The sequence below is a fragment of the Mesocricetus auratus genome, unplaced genomic scaffold (genome assembly GCF_017639785.1).
Source record: "Mesocricetus auratus isolate SY011 unplaced genomic scaffold, BCM_Maur_2.0 Super-Scaffold_100006, whole genome shotgun sequence".
Classification (NCBI taxonomy): domain Eukaryota; kingdom Metazoa; phylum Chordata; class Mammalia; order Rodentia; family Cricetidae; genus Mesocricetus; species Mesocricetus auratus.
Window position 1 is genome coordinate 89,830,801 of NW_024429190.1, and position 18,845 is coordinate 89,849,645.

Genomic DNA, 18,845 nt, shown 5'->3' on the forward strand with positions numbered 1-18,845 from the left:
TCTTTGATAAGGCATAGTGGCAGAAGCAGCTATGATATTAAGGCTTCTTTCTGTATGCATGGCCCAGCAATGGGCTCCATATACACATAGTAGAATCATATAGACTTAATCTAGCCTCTGTTCACTCCATTTGGAGATCTAGTAGTAGATCTGTGAGTATTGTGAGTAATAGAACTAGTGATGCCAGGTGTGGTGGCAGATGCCTATAACCCCAGTCATTACTCAGAAGGCTGAGGTGGGAATATCATCAGCTAGAGGCCAGTGTGCAGTACTTTAACAATTATCAGTAAACTATATATTACCACTCATCTAGGGGCAAATAAGCTTTCATGGTTACGCTTAGCGTTGTATACTGGTAAGAACCTACATCTGTGATGTGATGAGCTGACTTCTTTTCCCTTTTATGTCAGTGTTTTTCCTTTGGGGCATGGAGTGTCTTGCCACTTGATCAAGAGAACAAAATGTAACCTTACAGCTCTTCTGGGATATCAGACACTGTTGGTCTTAGGAAGTAACCCATGCACGGAGATGACCAGTATAGTGCCATTTAAAATTGACACAAAAATAAATATCCAACAGTAGATATAGTTTAAATAATGATGCCCCAGACATTTATGGAAATTATATTCTATTGTATTCTACTAGTAAATAAGAACATGGAAATTAAGTGAAAATATTGGGTACATAGTTAAGTTAAAGGAAATGAACTTGTGTTGTAATTTAACTTGCCTTTATCTTCATTTCCTGAGAGGCATCTTCTAACATCCTGAAATTCCCCAAAGCAATTCTCCATTTTCCCAGTGACCTCCTTAGACCAGATTCCAGGGTGAAGCTTAGTCACCTGAAAGACTAGCTATGTTAATCCAGGATTTGGTCTTTGAGTTAAATGAACTCTACCCAGTGGAAGGGGTCTGGAGAAATAGCCAGTCTTCTCATCAGGAAATCTTGGTTATATCTCTGGGCTGCCAGGCCTGTGTGGGTTTCGCGGTGTTGAAAAGAAGGGGCAGCTGCCCTTCTCTCTTCTCTGGGGAGCAAGAGTCATTGTTTCCATTTGGGATCCCCTGGCTCCTGTCCTTAGGCTACTTAATTGGAACCTAGGGTTTTATGGTTCCTATCCTTATTTTTTTTAATCTATGTTTTTGAGATTCATCCATGTGGGCGTTAAATCTAGTCAGAAGGTTTTGGATAACATTCATGTCAACAGCAGACATATCTTTCCAGGGTTATTATTATTGTAGCTTCCATGGTTCACTGCTGTTTGATGTTTTCACAGTAAAATCACAATTTTAAATTCTGCACTTTCTTGAGATACATAGTTATTGGTATGTGTTATGAGAACACAAATTTGTAGATGTTGATGCAAATGGAAAAATATTTCATTATGGCACCCAAGCATGCCAAAGGGAGCATGGACATTTTGTGTGTATTAGCTGGCTTTGCACTTACTAGTCCTGTGACATTAGCAAGGGGCACCGACATGTCTTCAGAAAGCTGGGATGACAATACCACTCATGGACCTGAAGCCCCTAAGAAGTGTCTGTATCAACTTTAGAATTGGTGTTGTTTGGAATTGCTAGAAATATCAGCAGGGGGACAACATTTACATTACTAGAATTCTTGGAATTTATGCTATTATTCTTTTCTTTAAAGTTTGAAAGCCACAACAACAACAGAACAAAGGGAGAGGAGATATTTTAAAGCATAAATGTAACATAGGTTTAAGCTTCTTCTGTGTTTACATGAAATGGTTTCATGAGCAGAGAATTGGGTATGGGGCTGTAGACCCTGGGACACGTTCATTTATACATCAGTTTAACACAAAGCCCAGAGGGGAAGTAATGAAAACCTGGGCCTCAGATAGAAATACAAAGGGTCTTAAGCCTTAAATGAAGACAAACATTTTCATTTGGCTTTAAATAAGGCCATAGGCTGAATTTGAAATGTAATTTTAGTCTAGAGATGAGGCAAGCATAGCAATAGGTAGAGTGTCAGTCTTTTCTTTCATTTGTGTTTGGGACTAAACTAATGAATTTTTGAAATCTTGCCCTTTAAAATATTCCTACTTAGTTTGTACTACCACCAGCAGTGGAGGAGTGTTCCTTTGTCTCCACATCCTCTCTAACATAAGGAGTCATTAGGGTTTTTGATTTTAGCCATTCTGACAAGAGTAAGATGGTATCTCAGAGATGTTTTTATTTGCATTTCCCTGATGACTAAGGATGTTGAGCACTTTCTTATGTGTCTCTCAGCCATTTTAGATTCCTCTATTGAGAATTTACTATTTAGTTCTGTACCCAACGTTTTAATTAGATCCTTGGTATTTGGGAGACTTGCTTCTTGAGTTCTTTGTAAATTTTGGAAATCTGGCCTATGTCAGATATGGGGTTGGTGAATTTATTTTCCCATTCTGTGGGCTGCAATTTTGTTTCGTTTTCTGTCCTTTACTTTACAGAAGCTTCTCATTTTCAGGAGGTCCTGCTTATTAATTGTTGATCTTAGTGTCTGTGCTACTGGTGTTATGTTCAGGAAATAGTGTCCTGTATCAAATCGTTAGAGGGTACTTCCCACTTTCTCTTCTAAGAATGTGGCTGGATTTATGTTGAGGTCTTTGATCCATTTGGATTTAAGTTTTGTGCATGGCAATAGACATGGATCTATATGCAGTCTTCTACATGCCAGCATCCAGTTATGCCAGCACCATTTGTTGAAGATACTTTCTTTTTTCCATTGTATAATTTTAGCTTCTTTGTTAAAAATCAGGTGTGCATTGGTGTGTGGAGGAATCTGGCACTAGGGAAGTGTCCAAAGATCTACAAGGTTGACCCTAACTAATAATCTAAGCAATAGTCCAGAGGCTACCTTAAATGCTCTTCTCTGATAATGAGATTGATGACTACCTTATTTGCCATTCTAGAGCCTTCAGTTAGTAGCTGACAGAAGTAGTAGCAAATACCCATAGCTAAACACTGAGCTGAACTCTGGAATCCAGTTGCAGATAGAGAGGAGTGATGAGCAAAGGGACCCCAGACTGATAGCTGGGAAACCGTCATAGGACTGTTCCAGACACCCTGCATGAATATGTCAGTTTGGAGGTCTGGTTAATCTATGGGGCTTTGGTAGTGGATCAGTATTTATCCCTAGTACACGAATGGATTTTGGGAGCCCACTCCACATAGAGGGATAGTCCCTCAGCCTAGACACACCCTGCTCCTAATGATATGACAGACTTTGAAGATCCCCCATGGAAGGCCTCACCCTCCCTGGAGAGCAGAAAAGGGATGGGATAGGGAATTGGTGGGGGCAGTGGATGAGAGGACGGAGAAGGAACTGGGATTGACATGTAAAACAAGCTTGTTTCTAATTTAAATTAAAAAGGGAAAATAGATAAATAAAAAAAGAACAACAACAAAAACAAAAACCCATCCCTACTTAGAAATCAGACAACTGAGCCACTGTTTACCATATTGATTTTTGCCATCCCATCCCTTTTTCTCCTGAGGGCCATGTGGTGTCCTTAGTGTATTTCTCAAGGCTCTATGTATGAGGTTTCTCTGTATTATGGTGTTTGTTCTTTATTTACATAGGAATATTAATACTTCATTCACATTTTCACACTAAATTTCTCTTCTCACACTGCTCTTTGCATTGGAAAATCATGACAAATTTAAAAGCAAAAGAGAAAATCTGTGTTTACACTGTTGTGGAATCATCATTTGAGCACACTTATTGTAGGTGTTTCTAAGAATTTAATTCCCCATTGTGTACTAACAATGTCTTGGTTGGATTCTGATTTTTTAAAAAGCACATTAACCCAAGAACCCCTCTTTTTATGTGTCCTGAGCATGCTAGTTGCCTTTGTGCTCTGTTGTGTAGAACACTGTAAGATGCGGTTGTTGAACAGATAAGATCCTGTGATTTTTTGGAATGAAAATGTATATGACATTCTTTGTCAGCAAATATGGTAGATATTTACAACATTAGGAAAATGATTTCAGTGGTTGTGTGAAAGTCCCCAGGTTGTTAGTAGGTTCTGCCATTAGTGCACACTGTGTCATATGCCACATAATTAATGTTTTGTAATGGAACTGGTTATTATTCAAAATTTTTATTGCTTCATATTGACACATTGTATGTATTTACATATGGGACATTATCATTAATTTTCACTGTTAAAGGTGCTATTATAGTAAAATTTTCCAGATTCCTGAAATTAAAGAATTTTTGATGATGTCAATTATTCTTTGTGACATCCATTCATAAGATGCAATTCAGTCAATCCCCCTCCAAGTATATAGGGAAATAAAATAATTGCTGAAGAATGTGCTACCTTGCATCTTGCATTCTGATTTCATAGTCACAGTGATCAAAGCATCAGTCAACGGAAGCAAAACAATTTTGACAACGTTTCACATTTGCAAGCAGTATCTGGATCTGAAATATCTTCAACAAAAATCAGGGTATTCAACCCAGTGGATACTTCTCCAGTATTATAGGAAGACCAAAATAATATGCTGTTCACCATTGTGAAATAAAAACCAGCTGTATGTGTTTATAGAGCAAATCTTTGATATAAATATGAAGGATGTTTATAATTTAAAATACCATTATAGGGGAATGGTAATAGCCCTTGATTATTAATCATTAATCATTAAGGTTCAATGGATAATGGGAAAAGTTCAGCTTCTGCCCTAAAAGAAACAGCTCCGTTTTGTGCACTCAACATTCATAACAGAAATCAATGGGACCAAGTTCTCTGAATTAGCAGCCTCATTCTGCTTTTCGCCTGAAGGGTACAGGGGAAATCATTCTGCATGTGTGCTATAAATGTGTGGGATGACATGTTAAAGCAGTGAGACTAACCCCAGGAAGCAGGGTGAGCTGCATGTGTCATCTAAGGTCTCATACTTGGTTCACTGTTATTGTTTCTATGGAAACGAGGGTGTGTAAGGCTTGACGGGTGATTAAAAAGTTGGCTGGGATGAAAAACGTGGCAGTATATATGGAGAAGAATTCTACACCAGATCTCACCTTTCCCAGGCACCAGTAGAGGACAGGGCATACCCTTTTTTTTTTAAATTAGTCTTCTGTGATTAGATAAAAGAACTTAATTGAATTTAAGAAATATTTTAAATTGTCAAAATGGAAGAAATAATGTAGAATGTGCTGCAAACCTTGCAGATGTGCAAATATATGCCAACTTCTAAGTGCGAAAATACATTGTGATATAGTCACTTGAAGGAACACTACTCAGTTATAAAAAGGGTGAAGCTATGGTTGTATGTGCCTGCATGATGAGCTGTAAGAATACTAGACACCATGACCTCATTCTCTGTAATACCATTATATGAACTGAGGGAAATGGTAAAAATTTGGTGACAGGAATACTTTCTTGGAGTAAACAAGCCTCTCTATTCTGTGTGTGCCTCATAAAATTAAAATGTGGTGACAGAAAATGGACCAGTTGTTTCTGGGCCTCATTGGATTATTCTTACTATATGCATATAACACCCAAGAATGGATTAAGAGAAAGAAACAGCATGGTAACATTGAGCAGTAAGTAGGAGGAGGGGACCTTGTAACTTATTAGTACTTGGAAGTGAACATAAAAATCACTGGAACACTGTAGGAGACACTCAGAATCTGGAAAAATAAATGTGTCATGTGGCTTATTTTGTTTGTTTCTTTGAAAAAAGGGTTCACTATGCAGAAGTATTTACTAGCCTCAAAAGCTTTGACCTTCCTGCCTTGGCCATTATAGATGTGCACTCCATTTCCCATTGAAATTACCAACTTAAGGAAGGAAGAAGATGAATTTGGTCATGCCCAAGAGTTCTTTCAATTGCTATAACTTTGAAGTAAACACCAAGCTGTGGGACAACATGTTTATTAACCACTGAGTGCCATTTAAATGTATATTTTAAATGCTAGATTAGACAAGCAACTGAAGAATTGTAAATGTCAGAACCCAGTGCAGTCTCTTACCTACCAGCAGGTAGGTAGGACTGGTTGACTGGCTTCCACAATTTAAAATTGACCCATGTTTTGATTAGGATAATTAGTGATTTCTAATATGTACCAAACTGAACATTAGGCATCATTTCTTAGACATATTCTTAACTTGTAATGTGTTACCTCATTTTCAAGCTATATCAAGCCACCATGAAGCTTTTAGTAAGGTTTATGAATACAGATGAAAAAATAATAACAGTAAACAAGAAAAGAATTCCTGAGTATGGGAATATTCAATAGATACTATGGATAAATGTATATCTGCATTTGCATGTGTGTATAACATTGAAAAATTTAAACGACCATGTAATGATGCCAACAATGTTTACAGGTTCATGCTAACTTTCCCCTTTCACATACTCCACAATGTAGCTATTGATGGAATTCTGGTATTATGCTGACCCCACTCCCCTAAAGATAGGCGGGCATGCGCGGTAGCAAGATCATGTCATCACTGCCTTGCTCATTGCAGGACTCAGCGCGCATGCGCGGGCTCCCCCTTTTAAGTTTCCTGCCATCATTTCTCCTCCTCCCCTTCTCCCTCCCCCACCTCTCCCTCTCCCTGTCTCTCTCCTCCTGCTCTGCTCTTACCCTCTTTGTCTCTTGTGTCTCTTTCTCCCCCTCTGGCTCTCCCGCTGCTGTAATAAACTATGATTAATGTACTCTCTATGGCTTGTGCTCAATTGCGCCTGCCCTGCTTCCATCTTTCGCCTTCGACGTTTCTTTTCCTTTTTCTAATTTTTAAACTTTTACACAAGAACAACAGCTATCTATACCTATTGGTTTCCTAGCGCACACAGAATGATGTTGAGTAATTTTATGAGTCATCATAGTCAAGCCTCATCCCAACTTTAAAAGTTGGAAACAAGTGACCAAAGATCCCATCCATGGATTACAGAGCAGACCAAAATTTCGATCTGATACTAATTGGTGGGATATTGGCACATGGCCCCAAGGACAGTGATTGGTAGAGAGATTTTACATTTAATAGAATTGAACTGGTGACATTGAGCTTGTTGTCATGCACTCTGTTCTCACCTGGGGTGTAGATAACTGAAATTTTGTCTAGACACTTTGGCTCTACCAATGTCAGTCCATAGAATGGACTACCAAGTGAGCTAATGTGTAGTTCTTTGTGTCCATTGCTGCAAAAGTGGATTTGCATGCTGTACTTTTAGGATGTGTATGACACAAAACAGAGACTAAAATTGGATAGCAGTATTTAATTAGTATTAATTCTTGACTGTGTTTTCAAGTTCAGGTTTGGACAATGATGTGAACACATTTCTGTGTTAGACTGCCCACACTAGTAAGAACTTGAGTTTTCATAAACATTTAAGTACACATGAATATTATCAAACTGTGGCAATTGTTTGTCCTAAATGAGAAAAGCATTTAGTGTACAGACATGAATTGGAACATTTTTCATCTTCTTATCATACCATGCTTTGGGCTTACTGTTATCTATTTTCCAAAAATGTAGAAATGCCTTTTCTTAGACTGAAATCATTCTTTATAGAGTAAGCAACAGACAGGAGCTGTTCAGATTTAATGAAACAAGCAACTGACAACCTTTATTTCTATCTGTTGTGTGTTCGTGTTTTTTCTCTCTCCTTACAGATGGACCCTATTCAGAAAGCCGTGATAAACCATACATTCGGGGTTCCTCTTCCTCACCGGAGAAAGCAAATCATTTCATGCAACATTTGCCAATTGAGGTTTAATTCAGATGTGAGTATACCACTCAGTCGTAACAAAATGTATTATATGGTTTTAGTTTCATGTCTCTTCTTTTCCCAGGAGCTGAGCATACCCAAATGCAAAGATAGCGTGCAAATCCATGTGTTCTTTAATTTGGGAGTTTACTGTATATGTTTGATTATAGAAAAATTGCATGCGCAGCTAGATATACTTGAAGTTTAATGTTTTGGCTTTAGTATCTTGAGAACATTTAATGTATATCACATACTTTGTCTTTGGAGATTATCATATTCAGAGCCCATGAAGATTTTAGTAGATTAAATCTCTGAAGTAAGACAGATCATCTCCCAAGACCAAGACTTTGGCTTCAACTGTTTTTGCTCACTATTGACAGGCTCCCAGTTCCAAAAACGTGCTGTGGGAGGCAAGTGTGTGTGTATGTATGTGTGTGTGTGTGTGTGTGTGTGTGTGTGTGTGTGTGTGTACTCAGAAGTATAGATGACAAGGGGACTCCAAAGACCTCAATTTATGAAACTCAAGTAGAATGGAACTTACGAGGGGAACAAGATAGAAGGGAAATGTTTGGGGAGTTGGCCAGTGGTTTGAAAGTGTTAGGCTGTTCACACTGTTTACAATTTTTGTCAGGAGGAAGGTAGATTGTGGGACCATCCCAAGTGATACCTATGTTTACTTGTAGCCAATATGAAAAATGTTTATGACTCTTTCTGGATCCCCAAATTTGCTTTGGTGACAAGTTAGTCCTGAGAGGAACAGAATAAAGAATTGTGGATACAGAAGACACAGGACTTACACAACTAGTTCTCATACAGTAAGCAAATAAAAGTCCATGCTTGCTATCTGAATGGACTCTCACCCTGCGGTGCCATTACCTGTGCAAAGTTGTGAGGCCATAATGAGAATATAATCTGCTGCAACACTATGGGCAATGACCATCCACAGAAAATACATGAGGCCTAGACAAATGTCTCATTGCTTCTTTGAGCAGAACAGTGAATTTTATGTAAGGATTTCTTAGGTAATGGAACTCAAGCCTTCTGTTGTAATTCAAGTATTGCTTCTATTGACTTGAAAGAAAGGCATTTGCCTAGACCTGTCCCATTGCATTTGAACTTCATAGATCTATCCTAGTGTACTCAGGTAGTTCATGATCAATAGAAACTTACTAGCTCCAGAGGCTGGGAAGCCTACATCTAAACTGCTGGCAATTTCAGAGCCTGTCTGAGACCTGTTGTCTGGCATAAAGGTGTCCACTTGTCTGGATAACAGAAGGTTGTTCACGTCTTTACTCCATTGCTTTTACTCTTCTGCCTGACTCCTGCATATCAACAAATCATACTGGGCCAAGATCATAATCCATCCTAATTGCTTCATTTTTATTTCAGCTGACCAGCAACTTTAATTTAATCCCCACTATTCTATATCATAACCACAAGTCTCGTTTCAAGGGATGAGAATTTAGCCATATGTGGGTGGTCACTATCTATCATGGATACTTTCTGAGAAGTCTGACCATAGTTCCAACTACAAATCATGGACATTGACTTCATAGCCATGGCATTATAAAATGCAGAGCAAATGGACTATGTGTTTTATAGGCTCATATACATCCACTGCTCTTAAATTTTTCTTCATATTTATATGTTTGATATAAACTCACCATATAGGATTAATACTTAAATGATTGCAAGTATATTTGTTTAGTTATTTACACATGATGTGCATGAGCCTGTGTTTGTCACATCCTGTATGTGAAGGTCATAGTCAGTCTTTCCTTCCAACCTGTGTGTCCTAGGGACCCAACTTATGTCCTCTGGCTTAGTGACAAGCACCCTTACCCTGTAAACCATCTTGCCACCCTAGAGTTACTTTTTTAAACAACAGCTTTCTTTACCTTCTAAATATAAACATCTAATGTAGATTTAGAACATAGGCAAAATTTTCAACACAGTTTGCTAATAAAGTATAATTATTGCAGAATTAAAATGTAACAATTGACCCTCCTTAGAGATGTAGAATTATCCTTATACTTTTGTGCTTCAGTAAGAACTAAGGCATGGAAAGAATGGAGTTTTGTGCTTACTGACCTGTATTATTATAAAATACTAATTTTATTAACTGTTTAGGTGCTGAATGACAGTATCAATTAGATTTATCAATTTATAACATTACAATAATGCAATCCCTATATACAGAAAACTTACAAAATCAGCCACATGTATATTATATCATAATAGTTTGATTGCAAGGAAACCCTTCCTAATCTCCAAACCACTGTCCATTTGTTCTTTCCAGGTAATCTGGATTTTATTTTCTTGTTTCTGTTTTTAAGATTGGAATGTTCTGGAGCAACATTGTAATTCACTTGTATGCTTGATTGAATTTTCTGTCACCAGGAAAGTGTTTTTGCCACAGGAACCTTTTTACATTTCAAAGCTTCTCCTCTTTCCAGTGAAAATAATAGCTTACAGTTCTTTTCATCTCTCGATCATGAAAATTCAATTTCCTCTCACTCTCTGAGCTTTTATTTATTTTTTAACCCTTCATATTAAAACTATGTAGTTTGATGTTATACATTCCTGTTTCCTATATGCTACAATTTCCACACAGGGCCATGCAGATAATTTTAAAATGCCACAAACTACATTAAATTCAGTTAAATCAGGTTGTCTTTTCTTGATACAAACTTCTTACTAAAATATTTTAATATGCATGTGAATAAAACTGGGAAAACAGGGATATAAGATGAGTGAGTGAAAGAAAGGACAAATATTTAATGATTGCTTGTGAAACATGACATAAGATCTCAAGTTACAAATCAAGGAATATAAAATATGTTTGCAATCAAAGTCATAATAGCAGAGTTTTCTTCTATGATAGAGGCAGAAGAAACTGCTAATTTCTTATGCCAAGCTAAGGTATACTGTTAGAGATTTGTAAGTGGTCAGGTGGCCAATGGCTGGTCTTCTAGTTTCATTTCTGTTGCAGTGATAAAATGCCTTCACAAAAAGCAATTTAGGCGAGAAGATGTTTTAGCTCACAATTCCAGGTTATATTCCACCAATGTGGGAAGTCACAGCAGCAAGAGCTTGGCACATCACATCGACAGGCAAGAGCAGAGACAGAGAAATGCACTCATGCCACTTGCTTGTTAGTTCTCCTGTCACATTTTATGCTGCAGAGTAGTGTGGATAGAGCTCTGTGAATTTCCTCATAAGCCACATTGTCCTGAGGAGATAGTCCTGAATTTTGATGGATTAATGGTTGGGCTCCAAGCTGGTTTGGAGAAAATGTAGGCATTGCCAACAAAGACTTCTGGTTATTCTTACTCCATCCCACTCACAATTCAAGAGTAGACACACAGACAGTTTAAATACAAGTTCAGATTCAAATGCCTTAGTTATAATGCAGTAAGATTCCTGCTATAACTCAGTGCTATCAACCATTAATTACTTCTAGGATCTTATTTGATGAAGCAACAGAGGGAACAGAACATTATTAGAAGATACCGTGGTTCAGAGCCTCTGACACTTTAAAGGAAGACATTTGAGATAGCCACCAGCATCATTAATAGGTTCACCAATGCAGTTGTAAAGTAGAGGCTTTTAATAATTAATTAACATTGCTAATCATTATTCATGTCTTATATTTTAATCTAGAGATAAAGCAATATTAAACAGTTAAAGGTTTCATAATGCTCAGAAAGTCAGTGTAAGTCAGTGTTAGCAGTGATTTTCTTTCCACGTAACCAAATCACTCAGTTACCTGCTCTTCACATCATGTGTTAAAAAAATCTTTTTACTATTCAAATCAGCATTATTGGGAATAGACAGTTCCTGGCGGACCAGACTATCCAGAGTCTGCTAGTGTCCTAATCCTACCTCAACCCACAGGAGGAGATAAGCCAGGGCCTTTTCCCCATGCCTTCAGGTGCCCTGCTCTGAACCTCCTGAAGGTTGGGAACTGTGCACGGGGAACCTGTCCCCGTGGAACATCCCCTCCAGAGTCTGATTTCAAGTTCTATAATAGACCTATAGTCCTTATAACAGCTTGGCATTGGCACAAAAATAGATAGGTTGACCAATGGAATCGAATTGAAGACCCTGGTATGGACCCACACGCCGATGAATACCTGATTTTCGACAAAGAAGCTAAAATTATACAACGGAAAAAAGATAGCATCTTCAACAAATGGTGCTGGTACAACTGGATGCAGGTGTGTAGAAGACTGCAGATAGATCCATATCTATCGTCATACACAAAACTTAAATTCAAATGGGTCAAAGACCTCAACATAAATCCAACCACACTGAACCTCTCAGAAGACAAAGTGGGAGGTACCCTTGAAAGAATTGGAAGACGAAACCGCTTCTTGAACATGACAACAGGAGCACAGACACTGAGATTGACAGTTAATAAATGGGACCTCCTGAAACTGAGAACCCTCTATAAGGAAAAGGACACAGTCAACAAGACAAAACAACAGCCCACAGAATGGGAAAGATATTCACCAGCCCCACATTTGACAGAGGGCTCATTTCCAAAATATATAATGAACTCAAGAAGCTATTCACTAAAACACCAAAATAATCCAATTAAAAATTGGGGTTACAGAACTAAATAAAGAATTCTAAATAGAGGAATGTAAAAGGACTGAAAGCCACTTAAGAAAGAAGTCAATATCCTTAGCCATCAGGGAAATGAAACTTAAAACAACTCTGAGATACAGTCTTAGACTGGTGAAAATGACTAAAATCAAGAACACCAATGAAAGTTCATTCTGGAGAGGATATGGAGAAAGGGGAACACTACTCCATTGCTTGTGCGAGTGCAAACTTGTAGGACAACTTGGAAATCATCATGGCCATTTCTCAGAAAAATAGGCATCAGTATACCTCAAGATCCAGCAATTCCACTCTTGGGTTATATCCAAAAAATGCACATTCATACAACAAGGACAAATTCACACACAGAGATAGTAAATAAATAAATAAATAAGATAAACATAAATTTAAAATAGTCTTTCTGTTCATTTATATATTTCATAGATGAGGAAAGCAAATGACACACTTTGTAGTAAATGTAAATCATCCTAGACTTGAAATAGCTAAGAGTGCCGGGCACACAACTTTAATCCCAGCACTCGGGAGGCAGAGGCAGGCAGATCTCTGTGAGTTTGAGGCTAGGCTGGACCGACAGCCTCCAAAACAATACAGAGAAACCCTGTCTCGTAAAACCAAAAAAAAAAAAAAAGTAATAGCTAAGAGTATGGGATTGAGTTCAAGAATAGCAGGTGATACATGGGTAAATTTCTTTTGGGAACTGCCTAGTAATTAGCTGATACTCTCAATTATGGCCACTGACCTTTTGTATATACTCTAAAGATTGATCAAGGCTGCATACCCAGTAAAATATAGAAAGGAATTTGAAAGCCTAGGGCCACTTAAAGAGTATGACTGTGAAGGTGATCATAGATGCCGAAAGTCTGTCGTGACAGGAAGATGCTAACAGGATTATGCCAGGCACATGCCTGCAATTATTAGAATGTGGGCCTGTGAGGAGGAGGGGAGAATGTGCCAGTGAAGCAACAGAGAGGTTTCTGTCTTGGTGAACCAAAACTTGAACTTGGGTCTCAGGAAGTGGAGGCGAGCATCTGCTGATGCAGGAATATTCTCTAAGGGTTTTAGAAACCACTCAATAAATTATGAATGGATTGATGAAGGGAGCAATCAAGCCTAGAGACACTTCCCTTATTTCTGGAAGGAAAATGGAATTGAAAGCAAGACTCTAGAAGATGATCTGCTCCAGCTACTGTGTGTTGGCCACCCTTGTTATGTATTGATGAAAATGAACTCTGGATTTCCTTCTCTCCACTGTCTGATCCCTATACAGGATTCACATCTGAAGCTATGGAATACTAAAAACTAAGTATGAAAAGTTACATCTTCAATTAGAAGGAAGGAAGTGGAGATGAACTTGGGCATGGGCTTCTGCTGACTCTCAGTAACTATAAGCTTGTTTTGTGTTGGCCTTGGAGTTCTAGATTATTTGAAAAAAATGTCACTACCATCTTCACTCCAAAAGCTGAACTTTATGATTGAGAAGTTGGCAGCCACCTCACAGTTTGTCTGAGGTTGGTAGTTATTAACCATGGGCTAATAACCCTGATATAACTCAGTTAGTGACTCAAAAATGAGATACCATCTCACTCTTGTCAGAATGGCTAAAATCAAAAACACCAATGACAATTTATGCTGGAGAGGTGCGGTGAAAGGGGCACACTCCTCCACTGCTGGTGGGAGTGTCAACTTGTACAGCCACTTTGGAAATCAGTATGGAGATTCCTCAGAAAAATGGGAATAAACCTACTACAAGACCCAGAAACTCCACTCTTAGGCATATATCCAAAAGATGCCCATTCATACAACAAGGATGTCTGTTCCACTGTGTTCATAGCAGCATAATTTGTAATTGCCAGAACTTGGAAGCAACCTAGATGTCCCTCAACAGAGGAGTGGATAGAGAAAATGTGGTGCATTTACACAATGGAGTACTATTCAGCAGAAAAAAACAATGGAATCCTGAAATTTGCAGACAAATGAATGGCACTAGAAGAAACCATCCTGAGGAGGTAACCCAGTCACAAAAAGAGAAACATGGCATGTACTCTCTCATATATGATATTTAGACATAGATCTGGGGAGTGCCAGCCTACAGTGCCCTGGCCAGAGAGTCTGGGAAACAGAACCTTCATTCAGTGTCTGATGGAAGCAGAGGCAGACTCCCACAGCTAAACACTGAACTGAACTCAAGAAATCCAGTGACAGACAGGGAGGACTGATGACCAAAGGCATTAAGACTGGGTTGGTTTAACCCCCAGAAAAAGCTGACCTGACATGGGTTAGCTCTTGAATCCCAGACTGATGCCTGGGAATCCAGCATGGGACTGATCAAGATCCCCTGAATGTGGGTGTCAGTGAGGAGGCCTAGGTAATCTATTGAGCCTTGAGCAGTAGATCAGTATTTATCCCGGGTAAACAAATGGACTTTGGACTCCCATCCAACAATGAGAGATGCACTCTTACCCTGAACTCTTGGGGGAGGGCCTAGGCCCTGCCCTGGATGAAATGACAGACTATGGACACCCCCATGGAGGGCCTCACCCTCCCTGGGGAAATAAGGGTATAATGGGGATTTGGTGGGAGGGCATGGGAGGAGGGGAGGGGAGGGACCTGGAATTGACATGTGAAGCAACCTTTTTTCTAATTTAAATTGAAAAATACTATATATGCATATATATATAGTTACCAGATATGCCTATCTCATGGACGTTTAATCAAAAATTTGATTCTCTATCTCTTTTGACAAATATATGCTATAGATAGAATATTTCTGTTCCTCCATGTCCCACAGTTTCTATTAATTAATCTCTATATTCTATATGAGGCTTCTATTAATTATAAACTGTTTAGCCAATGACTCAGGATTCTTATTGACTAGCTCTCTCTTAACTATTAACCCATTTCCATTAATCTATGTATTGCCACGTGGTCTTGGCTTACCAGTGATGCCTAAGCCATCTTCTTTCTTGGCAGCTACGTGGTGTCTCTCTGGAATCTCTTCTCCAAGTTTTTCTTCCCTGAATACTCCTATTCTGGTCACCTTGCCTATACCTTCTTCCTGGCTACCTCCTGCCTGTACGTTGGCCAAAACAGCTGTATTCATCAACTGATAAGAGAAACATATATTCCCAGCATACAGAAGGACATCCCCCATCATCATGCAGTTCTTAAAGTGGTACTAGCCACTGACAAATTTTAGAAAATGAACTAATTATTACCAGGAACATAAAGCGCAAGGATAAAGAATCCAAAGCTAAAGCTTGCCCATTCCTTTACATTAGATCTACTCACTTGATCCTTAGGACCCTTGAATTATGTTTCATTATAGTTTATTTCAACTTCTTATAAAGTGATTTTACCCCCTCCCTGAAACTGGAATGGAAGAGCTGCATTCCTGGATAGAGAAGGATCAGAAGTCAAGTGTCCACTTGTATATTATCTGGATTTTGTGGCTGTTTTTACCCTCTTCTCTTAACCTGTGCTCTTTGCTCTTGGCTCTGTTTTTACTGAGGCTTATTTTCTGAATTAATACTTAGAACTGTTATGACATCACTCACCTATGTTTTCCAAGTATCAAAATCTCCCCAAATCTCTTTATAGATCAAACACACCTACCAATATATTCTACTGTCTTCGCCACACTAGAAGTTTCTTATGGTGGTTGTTTCAGGGATGATAATTTGCCTTGACCCTGGATTAAATGAAAATGAATCTATAGCAGGCATTTTGGAAATTGCATACCATGCTTAGGGCACCTTAGTAGAACTTACATATTGAGCCTATTCTACCAGCCCCGCCTAATCTATGCAGTGTTTTAGAAACTTGTTTTACATCAAACATTTTGTTCCAGGATCAGTTATTTTGAAGCCAGACTAACCTTACTTTAAATTTAGAATAATGCCCCTAGCATCTGTTGTCTTGCTCCAAATCAATGTTTTGGCACAAATTGAACTTGATCAAGATAAAGCTTACAAGTTGTGTGGGGAAACTCATATGTATGTAGAGTTGCGGAATAGGGCAGCTGGAAACAGGAAGCAGTGTGACAAACAGTTCAGGTTTCTAGGCATGTGCTTTGTTCTGATGCCTTTGAGACAGAAGAGGTTTTTGCATAATCACACATAGCAGTCTGTACATGGGCCTTGAATGTACTGGGTACAAGTGAGCTTTGCAGCCCTTATATGGATTTGTGTAGAAGACTGAATGACAAACTGATTCTTATCCCGCTCATTGGTGATCAGGCCTGTCGATGGGGCTTTTAACCTTCCAGCAGACTCCTTTTTAAATAAGGTTACAGAAGTAGTCTCTGAACCGATTCTTCCATTTCCCAAGCAGGGCTTATTTTCTCTGCATCAGTGAACTTGTCATGATAATCAACTTTTTTTGTCCCAACCATCAATCACTCTTGATTACAGCTGGATAGAAGTTCTGTTCTGTTGATCAGCTCATCAGTGCACATAATATTACACCTGGAGGCCAGTACAAATCAGTCCTCCATGGGGGAAAAGCACTTTCCTCCAAGGCTTTTGTGGAAGGTTTGATCATTTACATTGTGTCTCATTGAGTTGTCATGTCTGCCTTTGACTCTGCCTCCCCCCTCAGCAAAAATCATCTTCCAAAATAGCTCCCTTAGTCTCCTCGATTATTTGCCCAATTATTTTGCTCATAATCTATTTTATCCCTATTATCATATTACGTTTTCCAATCCTTGATGCAGATATTGTGGAAATTCAAATCACATGAATTATAATTCAATGAATATTCAGTAACACTGTAAAACCAGTTTATCATATGTTTCACTTGGATGTTTGCAAGTATAATTGTGTTGACTTTTTTTAACAGTTTCCTGAATTAGAATTTTTGTTTTCCTTGTTGGCTTGGGAAACTGAATATTTATCTTTAATTTTCATCTTATTTTAAGTAGCATTAACTGTCTGCCTTTGTGGTTTAAAAAGACATTGAGAAGAAAATATTTTGAAACCAATCACTCAATGTCAGTGTTGCTCATACACAGTATGTGTGATAAATACTATATGCAGTAAAAGTCTTTCTGATTTCACTAGTTGCTATAATGATGACAGCTTAGATCACAGCAAACTATATACTTGTTTCATTAAATACTTGAAACAGATATGTGAATAAATTATATGTCCTCCATTTAGTCCTTATTTGTTTTCTCCAATGCTACGATATGGGGTGTATGTGGGACTGTGAATCCCATTGTGGGGGACAAACACTCCATCATGTAGAACTTTCATGGGAAGGAAGTTTATTGGGAAAAGGGAGGGGGTGAGTGAAGAGAGATAGTAAGAGAGGGAGAGAGGGGGGGAGGGAGGGAGGGAGGGAGGGAGAGAGAGAGAGACAGAGATAGAGAGACAGAGAGACAGAGTGACAGAGACACCTGCCTAATCAGAGAAACACCAAAGAGAGCAGAGTAGGCATGACTTTTCCCTTAAAGAGATCTTTTATGCCTGCTTACAGAGACAGGGGGACTCTGTCAGGTCTCCAGGGGCAGGACCTATGATTTGTACTATTTTTATTGTGTGAAATCTGAAGTAATAATTTAGAAAATAATAATTTAGAAAATCATGAAAACTTTAACAGTTAAAGTGCAAAAAATCAGGAAACATGATGGCTTGAAATCACAGAATCATGTGGGCTTGATTGAAAAATAACTGTTTCCTTTAAATGACTTAATTACAATAGCCAAAAATTTCTTTGTCACTAATGCTTTCTATCTTGGTTAAAATAAATAACTCAGTCTCAGTATCTCTTTAAATTATATAAATATTTCTTATTTTAAAATGAGAAATAGTTCCATGTTTTCACTTTATACTGACATTTACTATTTGTGGTTTTTAAGTTATAAAACAAAAACTAGGGCAAATAGCATTTTTTAATGACAAGTCATCTTTATGGACATGTATAAACCATGCAATACTGGTTGGGAACTCAGCATTTAGAAAAATTGGTCTCAAACTACTTCCCCATTTTCTGTGTGTTCTGGAAACTTCCCAGGATCAGAATTTATCAGTTTTATATAGTTATGCCATTGTCACAGATTTCAAAGTTACCTGATCTACTTTCCAGAACCCACTCTATGACTTCCCAAAACTAGGCAGCCCATATGTTCCAGGATTCATACAAAAAAAAAACACAGAGTAAACCATTCTCTTTTCTCAGCTGTGACAGTCAAGTCCCATGTCTTGTTTGCTATGACAGCTTGTTAGGCCCAACTACAGTCCAATATTGCAGTTTTCAACAGTGACAAATGGAAAACGTCAGCATCACTTAAGTGGCTATGTTTACATGTCTATAAACCACCTGAAGTGTGGGGAAAATTATTATAACTTGGAGACTCTGATATGCAATGATAAGCCTTTGTAAATAACAGAGGAAAGAGCTAATATCTTAACTTTTTTCCTCTGAAGATGGTCTTCACACTGTAATCTCATTAGCATGTTATATTCAGACAGAAAATTTGAAGCAGATAATGGG

At 38.3% G+C, this 18,845-nt stretch overlaps 1 protein-coding gene across 4 annotated transcripts in view; it reads left to right on the forward strand.

The window, feature by feature from the left end:
• The window catches only part of Znf385d (zinc finger protein 385D), a 918,709-nt gene that overhangs the window by 772,509 nt on the left and 127,355 nt on the right, over positions 1 to 18,845 (forward strand). For all 4 annotated transcript variants that reach the window (XM_040747650.1, XM_005080974.4, XM_040747651.1 and 1 more), the window contains one exon: positions 7,630 to 7,740. In XM_040747650.1, the coding sequence (XP_040603584.1) occupies positions 7,630 to 7,740 (111 nt within the window). The remainder of the gene's footprint in view (positions 1 to 7,629; positions 7,741 to 18,845) is intronic.